This window comes from Embiotoca jacksoni, unplaced genomic scaffold (genome assembly GCF_022577435.1).
Source record: "Embiotoca jacksoni isolate LCO1_2020_lvr unplaced genomic scaffold, fEmbJac1.0.p SCAF_42, whole genome shotgun sequence".
Lineage (NCBI taxonomy): Eukaryota > Metazoa > Chordata > Actinopteri > Embiotocidae > Embiotoca > Embiotoca jacksoni.
The window spans coordinates 2800383-2818229 of record NW_027185395.1 but is presented as its reverse complement, the minus strand read 5'-3'; the positions used below and the strand labels follow the sequence as shown (position 1 = coordinate 2818229).

The window sequence follows — 17847 nt, the reverse complement described above, 5'->3', positions numbered from 1 at the left end:
ACCATCGTCTGTGAACATAGTTCATCGCTGCGTCCACAAATGCAGGTTAAAACTCTCCAAAGAAGAAACCAGATCGAAACATGATCAGAAACACCGCTGCCTTCTCTGGACCTGAGATCATTGAAGATGGACTGAGGCGTGTATCTGTGTATTGAATATGCATACATTTTTCTAAATCACTGTAAAGGTGTTTCCTTCATTCTATTCTCTAATATTTTCATTTCAAAGGTAAAATGGTGGCCTGGAGCGAGCTCAGTGTGCAAACCTCTGCTAACATGCCTTTAATGCTTTAATAAGAAGCTGAGTTTTTCTGGGAGATGAGTGCTTCAGGAAGGAGGATCGGCTTCTTCTCTCTCTGTGTATCTAACTTCAGATTTACGCACTGAAGTTTGAGAAGAACCTAAGTGGTATTTAGAGGAGAAAATATGAACCATGATTGAATTCAACTTTTACCAGTGTTTTATGTTTCTGTAGCCTTTCAGGCAGATTATTTGGTGTCCAATTAATTCATTGTAGGTTTGATAATCTGTGATTGTTCAGGACATATAAGTATAATGTTTATAGCATTAAACGTGACTTTATTGACGAACAAAACACATCCGAAGATCTGAAGATGTGACAACTGTGACAGAAACTTCTTAATCCCTTTATTGTTTTAGTGAAGTAAGAAATTTAAATGCACAAATCAATAAGAGCAAAAAGAGGAAGGTGTGTCCGCTCTGAAGTGAATCTAAGTTTACTCTGCTCGTACTCACCTGTATGTTGGCGTGATCTGCATCAGTTCTCCAAGCTTCTCCTCATCGACCCCACCTCCAAGCTCGTCTTTATTAGAGATCCCCCCCTTCCCTCCCCTCCTACTCTCTGGATCGATGCCTTTATCCCCCAACTAATAACAGACCGATCAATACATGGAGCCGATCTACTGCCTCAGAATCACGTGACCACCCTTAGATTCAACTCTCCGGTAAGAGCAGACACAGATGCTTCAAGAGAAAAATACTTTTGTTATTCATCCACCTCTGAGGGCTTCGGGAAGGACAGGTCACATAAAGGTTTCATTAAAAGGCTTTTTAATACCTCCTCACCTCAACGGTGAGTTCAAGAAGAGCGTACGGTGACCTCTGCAGGAACCTCAGGTATCAACACAGGTTGTACATTTCTTACCAGAGAGTTTACAGTCTTATCTACACGTGAAGGAGCACAACACAAAGAACAGACTGGGTACAATTTATTTTACAAACAGGGAAAGAAGCCGGACTTCAGGTTGAACCAAAGAACCAAAGAACCAAAGAACTTTTTTTAGCTCGTCAGTCTCACAGCGCTTGTTTCCCACTCACACACACATTCATACACCAACGGTGGCACGGCTGCCGTGCAAGGCGCTCGCCTGCTGTCGGGTATTCAGTGTCTTCCCCAAGGACACTTTGGCATGAGGACATGAGGACCCACAGCCAAACAAAACAGCAAACAAAACAACAAACAAGAGACAGTTTGTTTCAGATGGAGGAGGAACGAAGGGGTCACAAGTTTTGGTAAAAATCTGTTGTTCTTTTTTTTTAGGATTGAGATTACATTTTTAATTAATTATTTAATAAAGTTAATTGTACTAATTTAGCTGATAGAGACGGAAAAGCAACAAAAACTATGATGGTGCCTGCTTGGACCAGAGATGCAGAATCACACCTCAGACTTGGTCCAGTTTGTCTTTCATCCATTATCTATATATTGTATATTGATATCATTGATATATTATATCATGAACAGGGTCACTGGGCGGGAGCCTGTAAGGCAGGTAATCACCTAGACAGGTGGCCAGTCCATTGAGGGCCATCACAGAGAGACAGACAGGTTCAGACCCACAACCTTCCTCACAGTGCCACATCAGGCTACAGTGCCAACCTCACAGAGCGTCTTTACAGTGTGACTTTCAAACATTTCATAAAGACCTCAGCTGAAAAATCAGGAGACGCAGGATCTTTGCGTAAAGTTCCTGATCCAGACAGTTCATGACGATCTTTCCAGCTTGCAGTTGGGACGCTTAAACACTTCTCGAGCGGATCGCCCAAAGCATTGGTGGAAGACCATCGCACATCATCGCATTACACATCACTAGCACACCAGTCACACACAACTAACACATCACTAACACTCCAGTCACACACAACTAACACATCAATAACACACAACTAACACATCACTAACACAACTAACACACCACTAACACACCAGTCACACACAACTAACACACCAGTCACACACAACTAACACATCACTAACACACAACTAACACACCAGTCACACACAACTAACACACCACTAACACATCACTAACACACAACTAACACATCACTAACACACAACTAACACATCACTAACACTCCAGTCACACACAACTAACACACCAGTCACACACAACTAACACACCACTAACACATCACTAACACATCACTAACACACCACTAACACACCACTAACACACCACTAACACATCACTAACACATCACTAACACACAACTAACACATCACTAACACATCACTAACACACAACTAACACATCACTAACACATCACTAACACCACTAACACACCACTAACACATCACTAACACACAACTAACACATCACTAACACATCACTAACACCACTAACACACCACTAACACATCACTAACACACAACTAACACATCACTAACACATCACTAACACACAACTAACACATCACTAACACATCACTAACACATCACTAACACACCACTAACACATCACTAACACATCACTAACACATCACTAACACATCACTAACACACAACTAACACATCACTAACACATCACTAACACACAACTAACACATCACTAACACACCACGAACACACCACTAACACATCACTAACACACAACTAACATATCACTAACACATCACTAACACATCACTAACACATCACTAACACATCACTAACACACAACTAACACATCACTAACACACCACTAACACATCACTAACACACAACTAACACATCACTAAGACACAACTAACACATCACTAACACATCACTAACACACCACTAACACATCACTAACACATCACTAACACACAACTAACACATCACTAACACATCACTAACACATCACTAACACACAACTAACACACCACTAACACATCACTAACACACCACTAACACACCAGTCAGTCAGCGTGTCTCAGGCCTTCGGTCAGACCCAGTTTGGTTGTGATGGGAAGCCTGTGTTGATGTCTCCCTCTGTCCCATGTTTCCTTTCTATCTATTGTCATTTATCACATAAAGAAAAAAATTCTTTGAAATGTTAAACCTGAAACACAAAAGAAGCTGGTCTGTGATGAGAGGGGCTATGAGTATTGAAATTACTGGAGTGGATATCAAATTCACTACTTTACAACGACTCAAAATTAAACTGCAGGTGGACTTCTTTTATTTGATACAACAGCTCCATCTACTGTTTTAAAAAAAAAAAAAAAAAAAAAATAGTGGACTACAGGTTTATAAGGGTGTCCTTACTGTACCTGAGATTACACCAAAAATATTCTTTCATGTGTAAAGAAGATGTAGATCTTACTACCAAAAAATTTACAATTTCACTTTTAAATAGGAAATAAAACTGTGGGGAAGTTGAGCCACTCTTTACATAATGTGACCAAATATTCAGGAAACCTCTGTTATTATTATTCAGGTATGGGTGGAAAGAGAAACTTGTCAAAGTGCACGTTGTATATTAAAATGTGAGTCACAGTCACAGACTGTTTATAAAAGTGTTCATAGCTTCCAGGTCTGTAAAATGGTTCTGATCCAGAAGTGTCTTCAGCTGCAATACCAGCGAGTGCCACTAGAGGTCGGCTCCAAAAAGCCTCCGGCTCCATAGACTCCCATTCAACTTCTCTCATCAAATCCAAAGTGAATAAAATGTGTCCATCAGTTCTCTCGATGTTGTTAGCTAAAGTCACTCCTTCTTATTAGTTTTCTGGAGGTCCATCTGAAAATAATCCCTCATTCATTAGAAAAGAAGATTCAAAAAGACCTGTTTTGGGGGCGTGTCTGTTTGATTGACAGGCCTGTGGTGCAGTCAGGTTACAGCTATCGGTGGGCGGGACGTAGTATCGTCAGGTTTCCAATCAGATCAGTCAGATCCACCGCTCAGTGGTGTTACTGTTGGTTGCTGGTCTGTCTTCAGTCTAGCTGAAGGAGTTTCAGCAGATTGGCCCAAATTCTGTATATTTTAAATATTTTTGCTCTGCCATCAGTTACCCAGTAAGCACATATAGGTCACTGCAATTTGAGCCTTGTCCTCCTGTAGAAGACATGTATGATTGAACGTGACTCTGAACCAGAAGAGGAACTAATGGAGGCGGAAGCAGCACAGAGACACCTGCAGATTCACTGCTGAATGTTAATGTGTCTAAACATCATTCACACAATCAGCTCGCTCCATTTCATTCAAGTTGTTTATTGATACAATACAAATAAATAGAAAGAATTTCAAATATGTTGCATAATGCACCACATGTCTTTGCTTCTGTTAACTATAGATTCATCATGATTTTAATAAATGATGTCATACTGTCCAAATAATAATAATAATAACAGGTGAACCGGAGTTTGAGAGGGAAGCTGTTGGGACAAGTGATAACACGTGAGCAGTTTCACACACACACACACACACACACACACACACACACACACACACACACACACACACGCACACACACACACACACATGCACAGTTTGATTGGTTAGACCGGCTGACTGGACGGAGCCTCAGCTCTGTGACAGCTGCAGGATCAGCACGAGGAGAGAAGCCCTCCTACACACACACACACACACACACACACACACACACACACACACACACACACACACACACACACACACACACACACACACACACACACAGGTGGGAGCTGGAAGACGACTCAGCATTTATACCTGCTCGGATCTGACTGCACACTCAGCTGTAGGACAGTCAGTGAATCTGTTGGTATGATACTGAAATATAGTTTTATGATTGAAAGATGTTTAGTATCCAGTTTAGTGTATTTGTTCCTTTATTATTCTGAGGTCATTTAAACAACATTATTTCTGTATTTTAATCATTTATATCTGCATCATGTTTTTTCTTTCAGGAGAAGAGGAGAAGAGTCTGATGGAGAGCAAACAGGATGTTGGTTTGGACGAGTCGTGTCCAGTCTGTGGTGATAAAGTCTCCGGGTACCACTACGGTCTGCTCACCTGTGAAAGCTGCAAGGTGTTTTATTTTCTGAATCAGTAAGAGAAAGTTAAAGTTACATCCAGAGACATGAACTCATCTTCTTCCTCTTCCAGGGATTTTTTAAAAGAACAGTTCAGAACAAGAAGAAGTACACGTGTGTGGAGAACCAGGAGTGCAGGATGGATAAAGCTCTGAGGAAACGATGTCCGTTCTGCAGGTTCCAGAAGTGTCTTCATGTCGGGATGCGGCTGGAAGGTAAGAGGAGATCCACCAGAGTCAGAGGACAACGGGAGGAAAAAATTCTTTCCATTTTATACAGTTCAGAACGAAGACATAGGGATGAGAAATAAATCACAACAAAGTAGAAAAAACAAATAAAATACAAAGCAGATAAAGACTTTAACCAACAGAAGAATCATGTTTCAATATGTTGTTCAAGGCTCGTCTATTTAGATTAAATTTTGGTTTTCATTTAATTTATTTGGCCCGTTTAGGAAGAATTTCTAGAAAAACCTGTGAACATTCATTACTGAAAATATAGATGAAAGATTTGTTTTATTTTGGAGGATGAATGTTTTGTTTGGAATGAGCAGAAAAACACTCATGATAAATCATCTAACAGCCAAATTATTTATCCATAAATGTATATTTACAAGTGAGTGTTCAATCAGTATAATGACTCTACTCAAACCTCTCTGAAGCAAAAAGAAATTAAAACTCTATCAGCCTGCATGGGATTAAAGATTTTTGTATAAATATACTTTATATATTTTTATATCCCCTCCAGCCTGTTGTTCTTATAATGTTCCTTTCAGTTTTATTTGTTCTTATTGCAATTGTCTTTTTTTGTGTGTAAATAAAACCTTTCACTCTCAATTATTTTTCTCGTCAGCTGTTCGAGCCGATCGGATGCGCGGCGGCAGAAACAAGTTTGGTCCAATGTACAAACAGGACCGAGCCCTGAAGCAGCAGAGACGCGCTTTCACACAGGCTGATGGACGCGCTCCTCTTCAGAGAGACTTCAGCTTCCCTGCAGGCCTCCAGCCAGCCGCGCACCTCCCTCACAGCTCCTTGCCATCCTCGGACCAGCCTCCAGCTCTGTCCTCCCTCCAGTACCACGGCACCTCCTCCTCAGTCTGGACCATCAAGTCAGAGTACAGTAACATCTGTGCGGGTTCATCGGGCTCTGCTGCAGCGACCTTTGACCCGGACGACTCGGACGCAGTGCCGTCCTCAGACCCGGCTCCCAGCATGCCTCAGCTGGTGATGGAGTTTCTGCGCTGTGATCAGGACGAGCTGCAGCTGCAGGAGAAGATCTCAGCTCGTCTCCAGCAGGAGGACCAGACCAAACACCGGCAGCCCGACACTTTCGGCCTGATGTGTGCGATAGCCGACCAGGTGCTGCTCTCCATCGTGGAGTGGGCGCGCACCTCTGTTTTCTTCAAGCAGCTCAAGGTCAGGTTCTGGTTCTGGTTCTGGTACTACACACCCTGCTGTAGTCTTACACTGTATGTATGTTCATCATGTCCTCCTGTGAGACCATGTTGGTATTAAATGTATAAATCAAAATGACACTACTGTTTGTAAACAAAAAGGTCACAGGTCAGATATGACATGAATAAATTAGATCGATCACTGAAATATACAAACACATAACTGACATCCTCTCACTCTCTCATTCCTAACCGTCTTGTTGTCTGGAATTAAATAAATAAATCAGTCATCATCTGTTGCTTTTACTACAAAACTTTGTTAAATTCGAGGCATTTTATTGGGAAAAATATTGAATAATTAAGTTTTACTCACCGAAATCAGTTTACATTTGAAGCATCCCCTCTTGGTTAAACTACAACTCATAGTTCGAAAAAAAGTGCTATAGTATAATTTTGAATAATTTGTATTGGGATAAAAACCAGAAGAAGTTGTGAGGTGGTTCTGGAAACACTACACTGAACAATACTGAAGTTTCTGAATATTTTTGCGTCATCTTTTTTTTTTCTGTTTGACCCTTTAAGTCAGTCCTTCCACTCGTCTTTTGTTCACCTCCGAGGAGACTCATGTTGATAAAAATGAGGTTGTAGCTCGATGTCTGACCTTCCTGCAGGAGGAGAGAAATGTTGTTTGTGTTTTAACGTGGTGTACAAGTCATACTTCGTGGACCTGCTTTCATTCCCAGCACAGATCTGGGTGCAGTGGTAGCACAGCAGGGGGTGTGTCGTTAGAGATGAGCTGAACATGTGTCTGCACCTCCGTCAGCTCCGACCAGGTCCAAGTCCAGACTAACCTGCTGTCCAACATCACAGGCAGGTTTAATAGATGTTCTACGTCTTTAATCCACTTACATTAATAATGAAAACAAACTTCTAATTGAGTTCATGATATAAACATGAAGCTGATTCTTGTCTCTTGAACTGGATGTGAATCAGTCAGTTGGAGCGCATCATGACGCAACAGCCGATCTCAGACTTTATTTTACCACGTGTGCAATTAAATGAAATTAAAAGGTGCGTTTTTATCAAATAATAGTTAACGCCTCTTTCTCCCCCTCCTGTGGTTCTCCCTCTGAGGGACAATCGTGGACCCGGCTGGGCCTGGTTCTGTCTGCTCACCCACTGAAGAGTGGGCCAATCAGAGACCTCTGAAGAGTGGACCAATCAGAGACCAGTGCCAGCAGCTCAGTGTGATGATGTCGAAGTCTTTTCTTTGTAAATGAGGTCTCAGCAGTGCAGCAGAGTTTCTCAAAGGCTGCTGCAGTGAGTTCAAACTGAAGGTCGACACCAACAGGATGCAACAACTGAAAATGATCGCCTGTTGAAGACCCATAAATTCTGATTCGGGTCTGATCCAGGCAGAAATAAAGAGTTCAGTGTCCCCAGAGGGAGCCGTGTGAAGTCCGATCAGTGTGTGATGTCACCTGAGTCAGCATCAGTATATGCAGAAGAGACATGAGTCAGATATCATGCGTATTTATATTAAATATCTTCATGCTGTCAGGTCAGTGACCAGATGAAGCTGCTCTACCACTGCTGGAGTGAACTGTTGCTGCTGGACTTCATCTCCAGACAGGTTCTGTACGGTAAACCGGGCCGTCTGCTCATGGCCACTGGGCAGCAGGTGAGTCGTCCTGTGCTGCCTTCAGGTGCACCTTATATTCGATGTGCATAGATTCATCCACATATGACAGCACCCAGATTGTTTGGAGTAAGACTGATTAGTATAATGTGTTTCTTTAATCCAGGTGGAGCTGTCCCACATGGTCTGTGGTGCCGATCCGATTCTGGCCGGCCTGGCTCAGAGAGGACAGCAGCTGGTTGAACAGCTCCACAACCTGAAGGTGGACTGCAGAGAGTTTGCCTGCATCAAGTTCCTCGTCCTCTTCAACCCAGGTTAGTGTTTCGAGGTTCAGATCCAGGAAGGTGACAACGTTGTTCTTGAGTAGTTTTTTGATTCCCAACCCCAATCTTCTTGGTTTCCCTAAAAGTAAAATGTTTTGGCTATATGAATGCAGTAGGTTTCATCTCTGTCCACTACAGGAAAACGTTAAACTAGACGGGGTTTGTCTATTTCACGCTTTGCTGCAGTGGACTGGCGTGTCTATTTTACGTTTTGCCGTGGTGGACCGGCGTGTCTGTTTCACGCCTTGCTATAGTGGACCGGCGTGTCTATTTCACGCTTTGCTGCAGTGGATCGGCGTGTCTATTTTATGCTTTGACGTATTGGCCCGGCGTGTCTATTTTACGCTTTGCTGTATTGGGTTGGCATGTCTATTTCACGCTTTGCCGTGAAACTGTGTTGCTCCAAAACTGCTCCAAAACTGAATGTATGTTTCGTTGGCCGATACTGCGTCACTCCACCAAGTTTCAGTAATATCAGGCCGTTACTTTTCTGTGATCCTGATGAACAAACGACGAACAAAATGTAACTTTCTTGTTGGAGGTAATTGTAGGTGAAAAGGTAAAACAGTAGTTCAGATAGCCTTCTGTGTTGTTCACCGGTGGTTTCGTCCTCTCGCCTTCTGACCAGACGTGAAGGAGCTTGAAGACCGTGCGTTCGTCGGGAGCATTCAGGATCAGGTTGAAGCAGCGCTGCTGGAGTACACGGCCTCCACCTGTCCTCAGTACCTGAGCCGCATCGCTCACCTGCTGCTGAGTGTTTCCGAGTTGCGCTCGCTCAGCAGCCTCGCCGAGGACTACCTGCACTGCACACACCTGAGCGTGGAGGCGCCCTGCAACAACCTTCTGATGGAGATGCTGCACGCCAAGCGCAGCCGCACGTGAACACTCATTAAACATGATGGATGCATTCACTACAAATCACGGGATCATTCCTGATACTGACTGGATTTCAGCATTACTGTACACCATAAATAATCTCATAAATGTGAACATGTGACGTGTTTCCACTAAAACACCATTGAGCCTCATTCATTAATAGTTTTATCTTAAAGAAAGGTACAAGGAAGAGTCGACAATCACGGATGAGAGGAAGACGCAAGGCAGTAGGCAAGAAGCCTCGGCGTGGTCTTTGGCTCGTTGTTTGTGTTTGTCACCAAATCACCACATTTAAAGTCTTTACACTAGTTGGCCGTCAGCTTCCATCTTCATTTTAAAATTCTCCTGCTTGTTTTTAAAGCCCTTCATGGTCTTGTAACATCTAATATTTCACCCCAGCTAACACAGTATGAACCACTGTGAGTCTTTTAGTCCTTCCTCCATGCAGGACTCAAACTTTATGCTCCACGTTGAACAGAGGATCTGAGAACTTTTTAAACATAAATTGAAAACCCACCTCTTTAGTCTTACTTTGAATTAGAATGGCTTTTAAACAAATTTTTATTTTATTATATTTACATTTTGGAAGATTTGTTTTATATATTTTCTTTTCTTTATTTTTTTCCTTCACACTTTCAAACCTTCATCATCATTTTATTTACTTTTACATACTTTTATTGCTCTTACCTATCCTGTCTCATGTTTATCCTACACAGCAAATTTCTGGAGTGAAATATCGTGGAGTTAAACAAAGAGGAGGATTTTTGTAGTTTATTTTCTAAGTTAGACTCCAGCTTGTGTTCAGTGTTACTCTCTGGTGGAGTAATATTCTGGTGTTCATTCGCTGAGTGTTGAGGAGCATGATTCAACACTCCCGGTGTTTACTGCACAGGTTTGTTGCGGTATTGGCATTTCCCAGCATGCCTTAGTCATTCTTCGTAACTTTTGAGAATAAAGCATCCCAATTAAATCTAAGTGATGGGCAGAAATTAGATTTAGTTTTGTTAAAACATGCTGTTTATTAATATTTCAATGAAGACATAATGATAAATAAATTGAGGCTATCAGTCAAAACCACAAGTGTACAAGGTAGGAATGAAATATATAAACCAATTACAGTCACATTAAAACATGGGAGTTTGAACTTAGTTATATGAAGTTGTTAATACACAGTTCACATTCAAACAAGTTAAAGAGTTTTAACTCTCAAAGAGTTAAGTTCAACTCCTGAAATGTGTAAAAAAAAAATCAACTCTTAGTAAAGAGTTCCTTTTACTCTGCTTGGGAGTGAATTTGATGATCTCACACAAAGCAAAAAGAGTTGATTTCAAAGATGTGAATTTGCTGTGTACCTTCCGTTTAACTTTTATCATTTTAATGCATTTTATTGTCCTCATTTCTATTCTCCTTTCTAGTTCTTATCTCTTTCTGTTTTCCCTCTCCCCCTGTCCTTTGAGCATTTAATCTGTCTTCTATATTTCCTGTATCTCTATTGTCTTGCGTGAGTTGGTCTCAAAGTGTTTTGTAAATTGTCTTTTTCCTTTTAATTTGTTTTCAATCTGGTTTTGAAATTGTTCTTACATTTATTTTATTTTTCTGGTCTACGATTGTCTGTCTTGTTATTGGCCTGTTAATCATCTGTGAAGCACTTTGAACTGCACCAAAATGTAGGAAAAGTTGAAAAAGTTGTATAAATAAAGTTTGGTTGATTAATTGACATTTCAGCCCGTCCGTCCTGCAGTAGAACCTCCAGCTCCAGTTCAACGGACCCACGTCTGATCTCTTAAAGAAATCACTACAAATGAAAAGAAATAAAGATACTATGGAAATCCTGTTTCTTTTTTAAATGTGTGTTTCCCTCTTTACTTGTAAGATATTAATAATCACTTTGTTAAAGACTAATTAATGTATTAATTAATGATTATTAACATGGAAAGGAACTCTGTGGTCAGTGTGGTTTTATTCAAAACCATAATGATTTGCAAGAAAATAATAATAAATATGAAAAAATTACAATATATGAAAAAACATCTTTGTAATTAAAAACCCACATTATACAATTTCATTATTAAAGATAACACAAACACTGATTGTTGTGTATAAAACGTCGGCCACACATGTGCTTTCAGTGTCTGTAGATTCTGTTCTTACATATGAACAAATCCCAAATATGAAAATATTATATAGTTGGGTTTTAAGTTGGGGGATGAGGCCTATTTTTTTTTTTTTTTAATCTGACACTTTCGTCATAATGGTTGCAAATCATCTGAGAAAAATTTAAACCAAAACTGAGCTGAAACAAAATAAAATAATGTGAAATTCTGATACATAGAAAATAACATGCTTTAAAACACAAAGAAGTAAAGAAGTGAAGAAGAGAGATGAAATGACATCAGTTAAACAGAGTCTGTTTTTTAAATTCAGTCATTAGTTTGGTTATAAACAATAAAACTGTCCATTTTATTTCCATCAGTTATTCAGTTCCTGTGACATCTTTATTGTCTTTTAAAATAAACCAATGTTAATCATTGAAGTGTAAATAACTGTTGGTTGTCTTGCACTGCAATAACCAGACATTAGTCTTTATTAATTATTCTTTATTAGTCTTTATTAATTATTCTTTATTAGTCTTTATTCTTTATTATTCTTTATTCTTTATTCTTCATTAGTCTTTATTCATTAGTCTTTATTGGTCTTTATTTATTATTCTTTATTATTCTTTATTTGTTATTCTTTATTTACTATTCTTCATTAGTCATATTCTTTTTTAGTCTTTATTCATTATACTTTGTCAGTCTTTATTCATTATTCTTTATTAGTCTTTAGTCATGATTCTTTGCTGCAGAGAATAAAGAATAAAGATGAATAAATGAGTGTGAACTGTTGTTTTCAGGATTCATAGAACATGATAGACTCACAGTCTGAGAAGTAAACTTCACATTCAAGAATTAAAGGATCCATAAAAAGCTTGTGTTTGAGTGTTTCTCTCAGATTTAATAAAGATTTGTCAGACACTGAGGAATATATTAATTTTAACATTCATAAAGCTTCATAAGGGGAAGTAAAAGAGGAAACTGTATCACAGAGTCCTGCAGGAAGGAAAAGGTTAAAGATGCCGATCACTAATAATCCGCTCAGTTAGAAGTTCAGTGTTTGGAAAATAATCACAAGACATCCATGATGAGACCCATTAAGCTTGTTTGGATAAAGTCCTGGAACATGAAGGCAGCAGACACTCCGGTTAAAGTCAGAGCTTATTAAACCTGTGATCCTCTGATTATACCTGCAGCCACCTGTTGGACCCGCTCTGCTTTAATAAGAGCTTCATCAACATAATGGACTCATCCTGCTGTGTGGAGGTGCACTATCTGATCTCTTCCACCTCACTGGAGCCGTTTACTCCTCGACCTTCACATCCAGCTGGCATCCAGTTGGCATCGGTCCTGTTCAAGGACAAAACATGGCACTCGATTAAAGACACAATGTGACCTAATGGGACCAAGCTGTCTACAGGTACAGGTGACCATCTACAGGTACAGGTGACCGTCTACAGGTACAACTGACTGTCTACAGGTACAGGTGACTGTCTACAGGTACAACTGTCTACAGGTACAACTGTCTACAGGTACAACTGACTGTTTACAGGTACAAGTGACTTTCCACAGGTACAGGTGATCGTCTACAGGTACAGGTGACCATCTATAGGCACAGGTGGCCGTCTAGAGGCACAGGTGGCCATCTGGAGGCACAGGTGACCGTCTACAGGTACAACTGTCTACAGGTACAACTGACTGTTTACAGGTACAGGTGACTTTCCACAGATACAGGTGACTGTCTACAGGTACAGGTGACCATCTACAAGTACAGGTGACTGTAGACAAAAGTTGTGTAAATTGTACCTGTAGACCTGTCTACCTGTCTACAGGTACAGGTGACCATCTACAGGCACAGGTGACCATCTACAGGCACAGGTGACTGTCTACAGGTACAACTGTCGACAGGCACAGGTGACTGTCTACAGGTACAGATGACTGTACGTCTGTCCACTGTAAAATCAGTGGAAAAATACTTTCACACTTCATTGAAGTAAATTAATGTTTACAACCGTGTTTCCAAAAAAGTAGTGGCACTGTGTAAAATGTAAATAAACACAGAATGTGATGATTTATAAATCATGTAAACTCATATTTAATTGAAAATAGACCAAAGACAACATAGGTGGAATGTGGAAACTGAAATATTTTATTGTTTTATGTCAAATATATTAAAATGTTTAATTTGACGGCAGCAACATGTAAAAAAAAAAAAAAGTTGGGAGAAGGTCAACAAAAGAATCTAAAAGTTGTGTAAATTGTTTTTTTTTTAAACACCTGGTGGAACATCTGACAACTAATCAGGTTACCATGGCAACAGATCAGTACCATGATTGGGTATAAAAAGATGATTTCAGAGAGGCAGAGTCTCTGAGCAGTGAATATGGGGAGAGGTTCAACTCTGTGAAAGACTGTGAGAAAATAGTGCAACAATCAAAGAATAATGTTCCTCAACGTAAAACTACAAAGAATTAGTGGATTTCATTGTCTACGGTTCATAAGATCATTAAAAGATTCAGAGAATCTGGAGAAATCTCTGAACACAAGGGACAAAGCTGGAAACCAATATTGGATGGTGGTGATCTTCAGCCCTCAGACCATCGTCTGTCTGCATTAAAAACACACTATTCTGGAGTGGAAATCACTGCATGGGCTCAGGAACACTTCTGAAGACCATCGTCTGTGAACACAGTTCATCGCTGCATCTACAAATGCAGGTTAAAACTCTCCAAAGAAGAAACCAGATAGAAACATGATCAGAAACACCGCCGCCTTCTCTGGACCGAGATCATTGAAGATGGACTGAGGTGAAGTGGAAAACTGTCCTGAGGTCTGATGGATCACAATCTGAGATTCTTTTTGGAAATCATGGACGCTGCATCCTCCAGGTTAAAGAGGAGAGGGACCATCCAGCTCGTTATCAGCGCTCAGTTAAAAAGCTAGTGCTTCGATGACTGTAGTGACAGATCTTCTGTTGGCACAAAACAAAAGAAAATAAACCAAACCACAGACAATAGATCTCCATATCTCACTATACTCACTACATCCTGCTGTTTACCGCCCATGTGGCAGCAGGTCTTGAACGCCAAACAGAACTACACAGCAAAAATAAACATTACATACCAACATTTCTGTAACATCAGCTTACAATGCTTTTCGAAAGTATCACCTCTACGGTCCATCTTTCCAGATGTTACGTGTTACAGAGAATCTGTGAACATCAGACCCACCAACTCATCATCAGCGGTAAACAAATACACTTTTAAACGAACATGTTGAAGAACATCTTTAGATATTTTAGCAGTTAAAGAACATCAACCCTTTTTTTAAAAGAGCAAGTGACACTTGAGGACACTGATGAATCAGCCAGATGGAAACACTCCAGCTGCTTCATCTCCTCTCTGTCCGACAGGTCATGTCGACATCTGCTGGCTTCTGTGTGAGCGTTGTATTTTAAACTCGGTCAGCTCTTTTACCAAAAGCATTAAAGAAAGAATTCCAATTTCATATTACACTTGTCTTAAGTTAGTGGACTCATGATAGCTGTTTTGTTCATAGGTTTTTGTCTCTGCAGGATATCTTTTCCTTCCATCTTGGTCCTGTTCACCCTGTTTCATGTGGCTTCTTCCTGACACAGAAGATGTGACAGAATTATAATTTTGTGTTTTAAAATCTCTCTATGGTTCAAGTTTTCTTGTATTAAAAATAACAAAACAGACAGACATAAATAAACATATAAAACATAAATAAACATAAAACTAACGTTTCCCATCATTATTCTGTGCAGCAGTTACAAGCTTTTAAGTTCCCATAACCACTTTTATCAGTTAGTTTATCAGATTATTGAACGTGAAAATAAAATCCAACATAAAATATATAAACAATAAACACAAACAAACAAAAACACCATTAACAACAGTATCCAATCAAATCAGATGGATATAAATCGTGTTCAAAAGGATGGTGGAGCCATGCTACCAGCCCTTCTACATATAATAATCATAATTTATGACAGAATATAAAAGTTCCTCTGTGTAAATGCACTCTGTCTCTCTGCAGCCAGATGAAACTATACAAACAAACAAAATCTTGAGAAAAATACACTAAAACAAATCACAAGTCCAACACATAACCGTTTACTATTTTACTTATGACCCTTTTGTTTATAGTTTTGATAAAGTGCCACACGTCGGCAGCTGTTCCACAAAGTAACTGTTTATATTTAATCATTCAGACACGCACTGAGAACATTGACTGTGTATGAGAATAGCGCCCCCACGAGGCCTGCAGTCTGCACAGCTGCTAACATCAACCTGACTGGAAACCCTGCTGACTGTAGAAGGATTTAAAACCCGGAGAATAAATAAAACAATAATAATATAATAATAATAATAACAATAATAAACGTTACCTCAGCGTTGTGTGTCCGGAACATCCGGGGTCTGTTGTGGTAGGTTTTGTTTTTAACTTTGTTAATATAAAATTTTCCATTGGGGCCATACAACATTTCTTGCATGATACATGATGAAAGTATGAACTGCGCTATTACATTTTGAAAATACAAGTCAGGAGAATCAACAGAAAATTAATTAATTAATTAACTTAATAATACAAAATAAAAAAAACTAAAGAGGTCAGAGGTCTGTTCAGGAAGCAGCACGTGTCTGTATGTGTTTATAAATATCCAAGTTTAGTTTGTATGAATTTTAAAGCTTTCTTTAAAATGATGAACTCATGCATAAAGACTAAATATATTCATGGGGATTCAAGTTTTTTGTGGGAAAAACTAAAACTATTTTGTTTACTAAAAAGAGAGGAGTGGATCCTCAGATTAAGATGTACGCAAAGAAGATTGAACAAGTGAAAGTTTTTAGGTTCCTAGGTGTGTGGTTCGATGATAAATTAACATGGAATGATCATATTCAGAGGATAGTTATGAAATGTAAAAATATTTTAAATGTAATGAGGTGTCTAACAAGGTCAGAATGGGGAGCCAGCAGGTCTGCAATTAAAACATATTTATATCGCTCTGATGAGATCAGTTCTGGATTATGGGTGTGTGGTATTTGGATCAGCGGCAAAAACTTCATTAAAGAAGCTGGAGGTGGTGCAATCCCAAACTCTGAGACTCTGTTGTGGTGCTTTTAGAACAAGTCCTGTGTCTGGTCTTCAGGTGGAGGAGGGTGAGACGCCATTGTATTTGAGACGCAAGCTCCTAGCTTTGAACTACTGGACCAATCTTCAAGGACATTCTGGAAACAAGCATCCAACCACAAAGGTGCTTCTGCCATGTTGGGAGAGTGAAAGGGTCAAACAGGGCTGCTTTGCATGGAGCAGTGGAAAATATGCAAGAGAGATGACATTAGATCAGATAACATTCACTTCTACAGTACCGCTATCAGCAACACCACCTTGGCTATTTCCCTCAGTGTCAGCTGATCATTATTTTTTGGACACAACCCAAGTACTTAAAGATATTGGTAATATTGCAGGAGTGGTGGAGGACAGACTACAGACAACATATCAATCATTTACCCCGGCACACACAGATGGATCTAAAGATCCTAACACAGGGGGAACCGGTTTTGTGATCACCATAGCAACCTTGCAATATGAAGTCAAAAGGAGAACATCAGACCATCTGTCTGTTTATACAGTGGAGACGTCGGCCATTTTAACAGCACTGCAGCAGGTGGAGGAGGTTCAGATCAGAAAGGTCATCATCTGTTCAGATTCCAGCTCAGCATTATTGTCATTACAATCATTCACATCTCACAGCAGGCAGGATTTAATCAATGAAATATACGAAACACTGTTCCGACTTAAATATTTGGGTATTTTGGTATCATTCATGTGGGTGCCGGCACATAGAGGGTCAAAGGAAACGAAAGAGCAGATAAATTAGCAAAGCAAGCTTTGTAATGTCAGCACAAGACAGACATTTTATTCAGCAAAACAGAAGCTAAATCAATAATCAAAAGAAACATCATTAAGGAATGGCAGCACAGTTGGGACTCAGGAGACACAGGAAGACATCTTTATGCTATTCAGAAAGAAGTTGGCAAAGGGAGGACATCCAGAAGAAGCACCACAGAAGAAAACACATTGACCAGACTGAGGATTGGACACACAAGGCTGAACAAAACAATGACACTAATAAATAAACACCAACAGGACGATGTGAGTTCTGCAAAATAGCAGAATCTGTAGATCATATCATTTGTCATTGCCAGAAATCCACACTCA

At 39.8% G+C, this 17847-nt stretch overlaps 1 protein-coding gene across 1 annotated transcript; it reads left to right on the top strand.

Moving 5' to 3' along the window:
* The first annotated feature begins 5171 nt into the window (after positions 1-5171).
* nr5a1b (nuclear receptor subfamily 5, group A, member 1b) lies at positions 5172-9514 on the top strand. Its single transcript, XM_069168960.1, has 6 exons — positions 5172-5273; positions 5351-5492; positions 6130-6692; positions 8232-8351; positions 8476-8623; positions 9261-9514. The coding sequence occupies exons 1-6, from the start codon at positions 5172-5174 to the stop codon at positions 9512-9514; spliced, it is 1329 nt and encodes a 442-aa protein (XP_069025061.1).
* Positions 9515-17847: the final 8333 nt, after the last annotated feature.

Bases quoted from the DNA above. Each gene is read 5' to 3' on its own strand.
- nr5a1b (XM_069168960.1), top strand. From the start codon at position 5,172: ATGGAGAGCAAACAGGATGTTGGTTTGGACGAGTCGTGTCCAGTCTGT. The intron at 6,693-8,231 runs GTCAGGTTCTGG...TCATGCTGTCAG, and splicing joins TTTTCTTCAAGCAGCTCAAG to GTCAGTGACCAGATGAAGCT. The intron at 8,352-8,475 runs GTGAGTCGTCCT...TCTTTAATCCAG, and splicing joins TCATGGCCACTGGGCAGCAG to GTGGAGCTGTCCCACATGGT.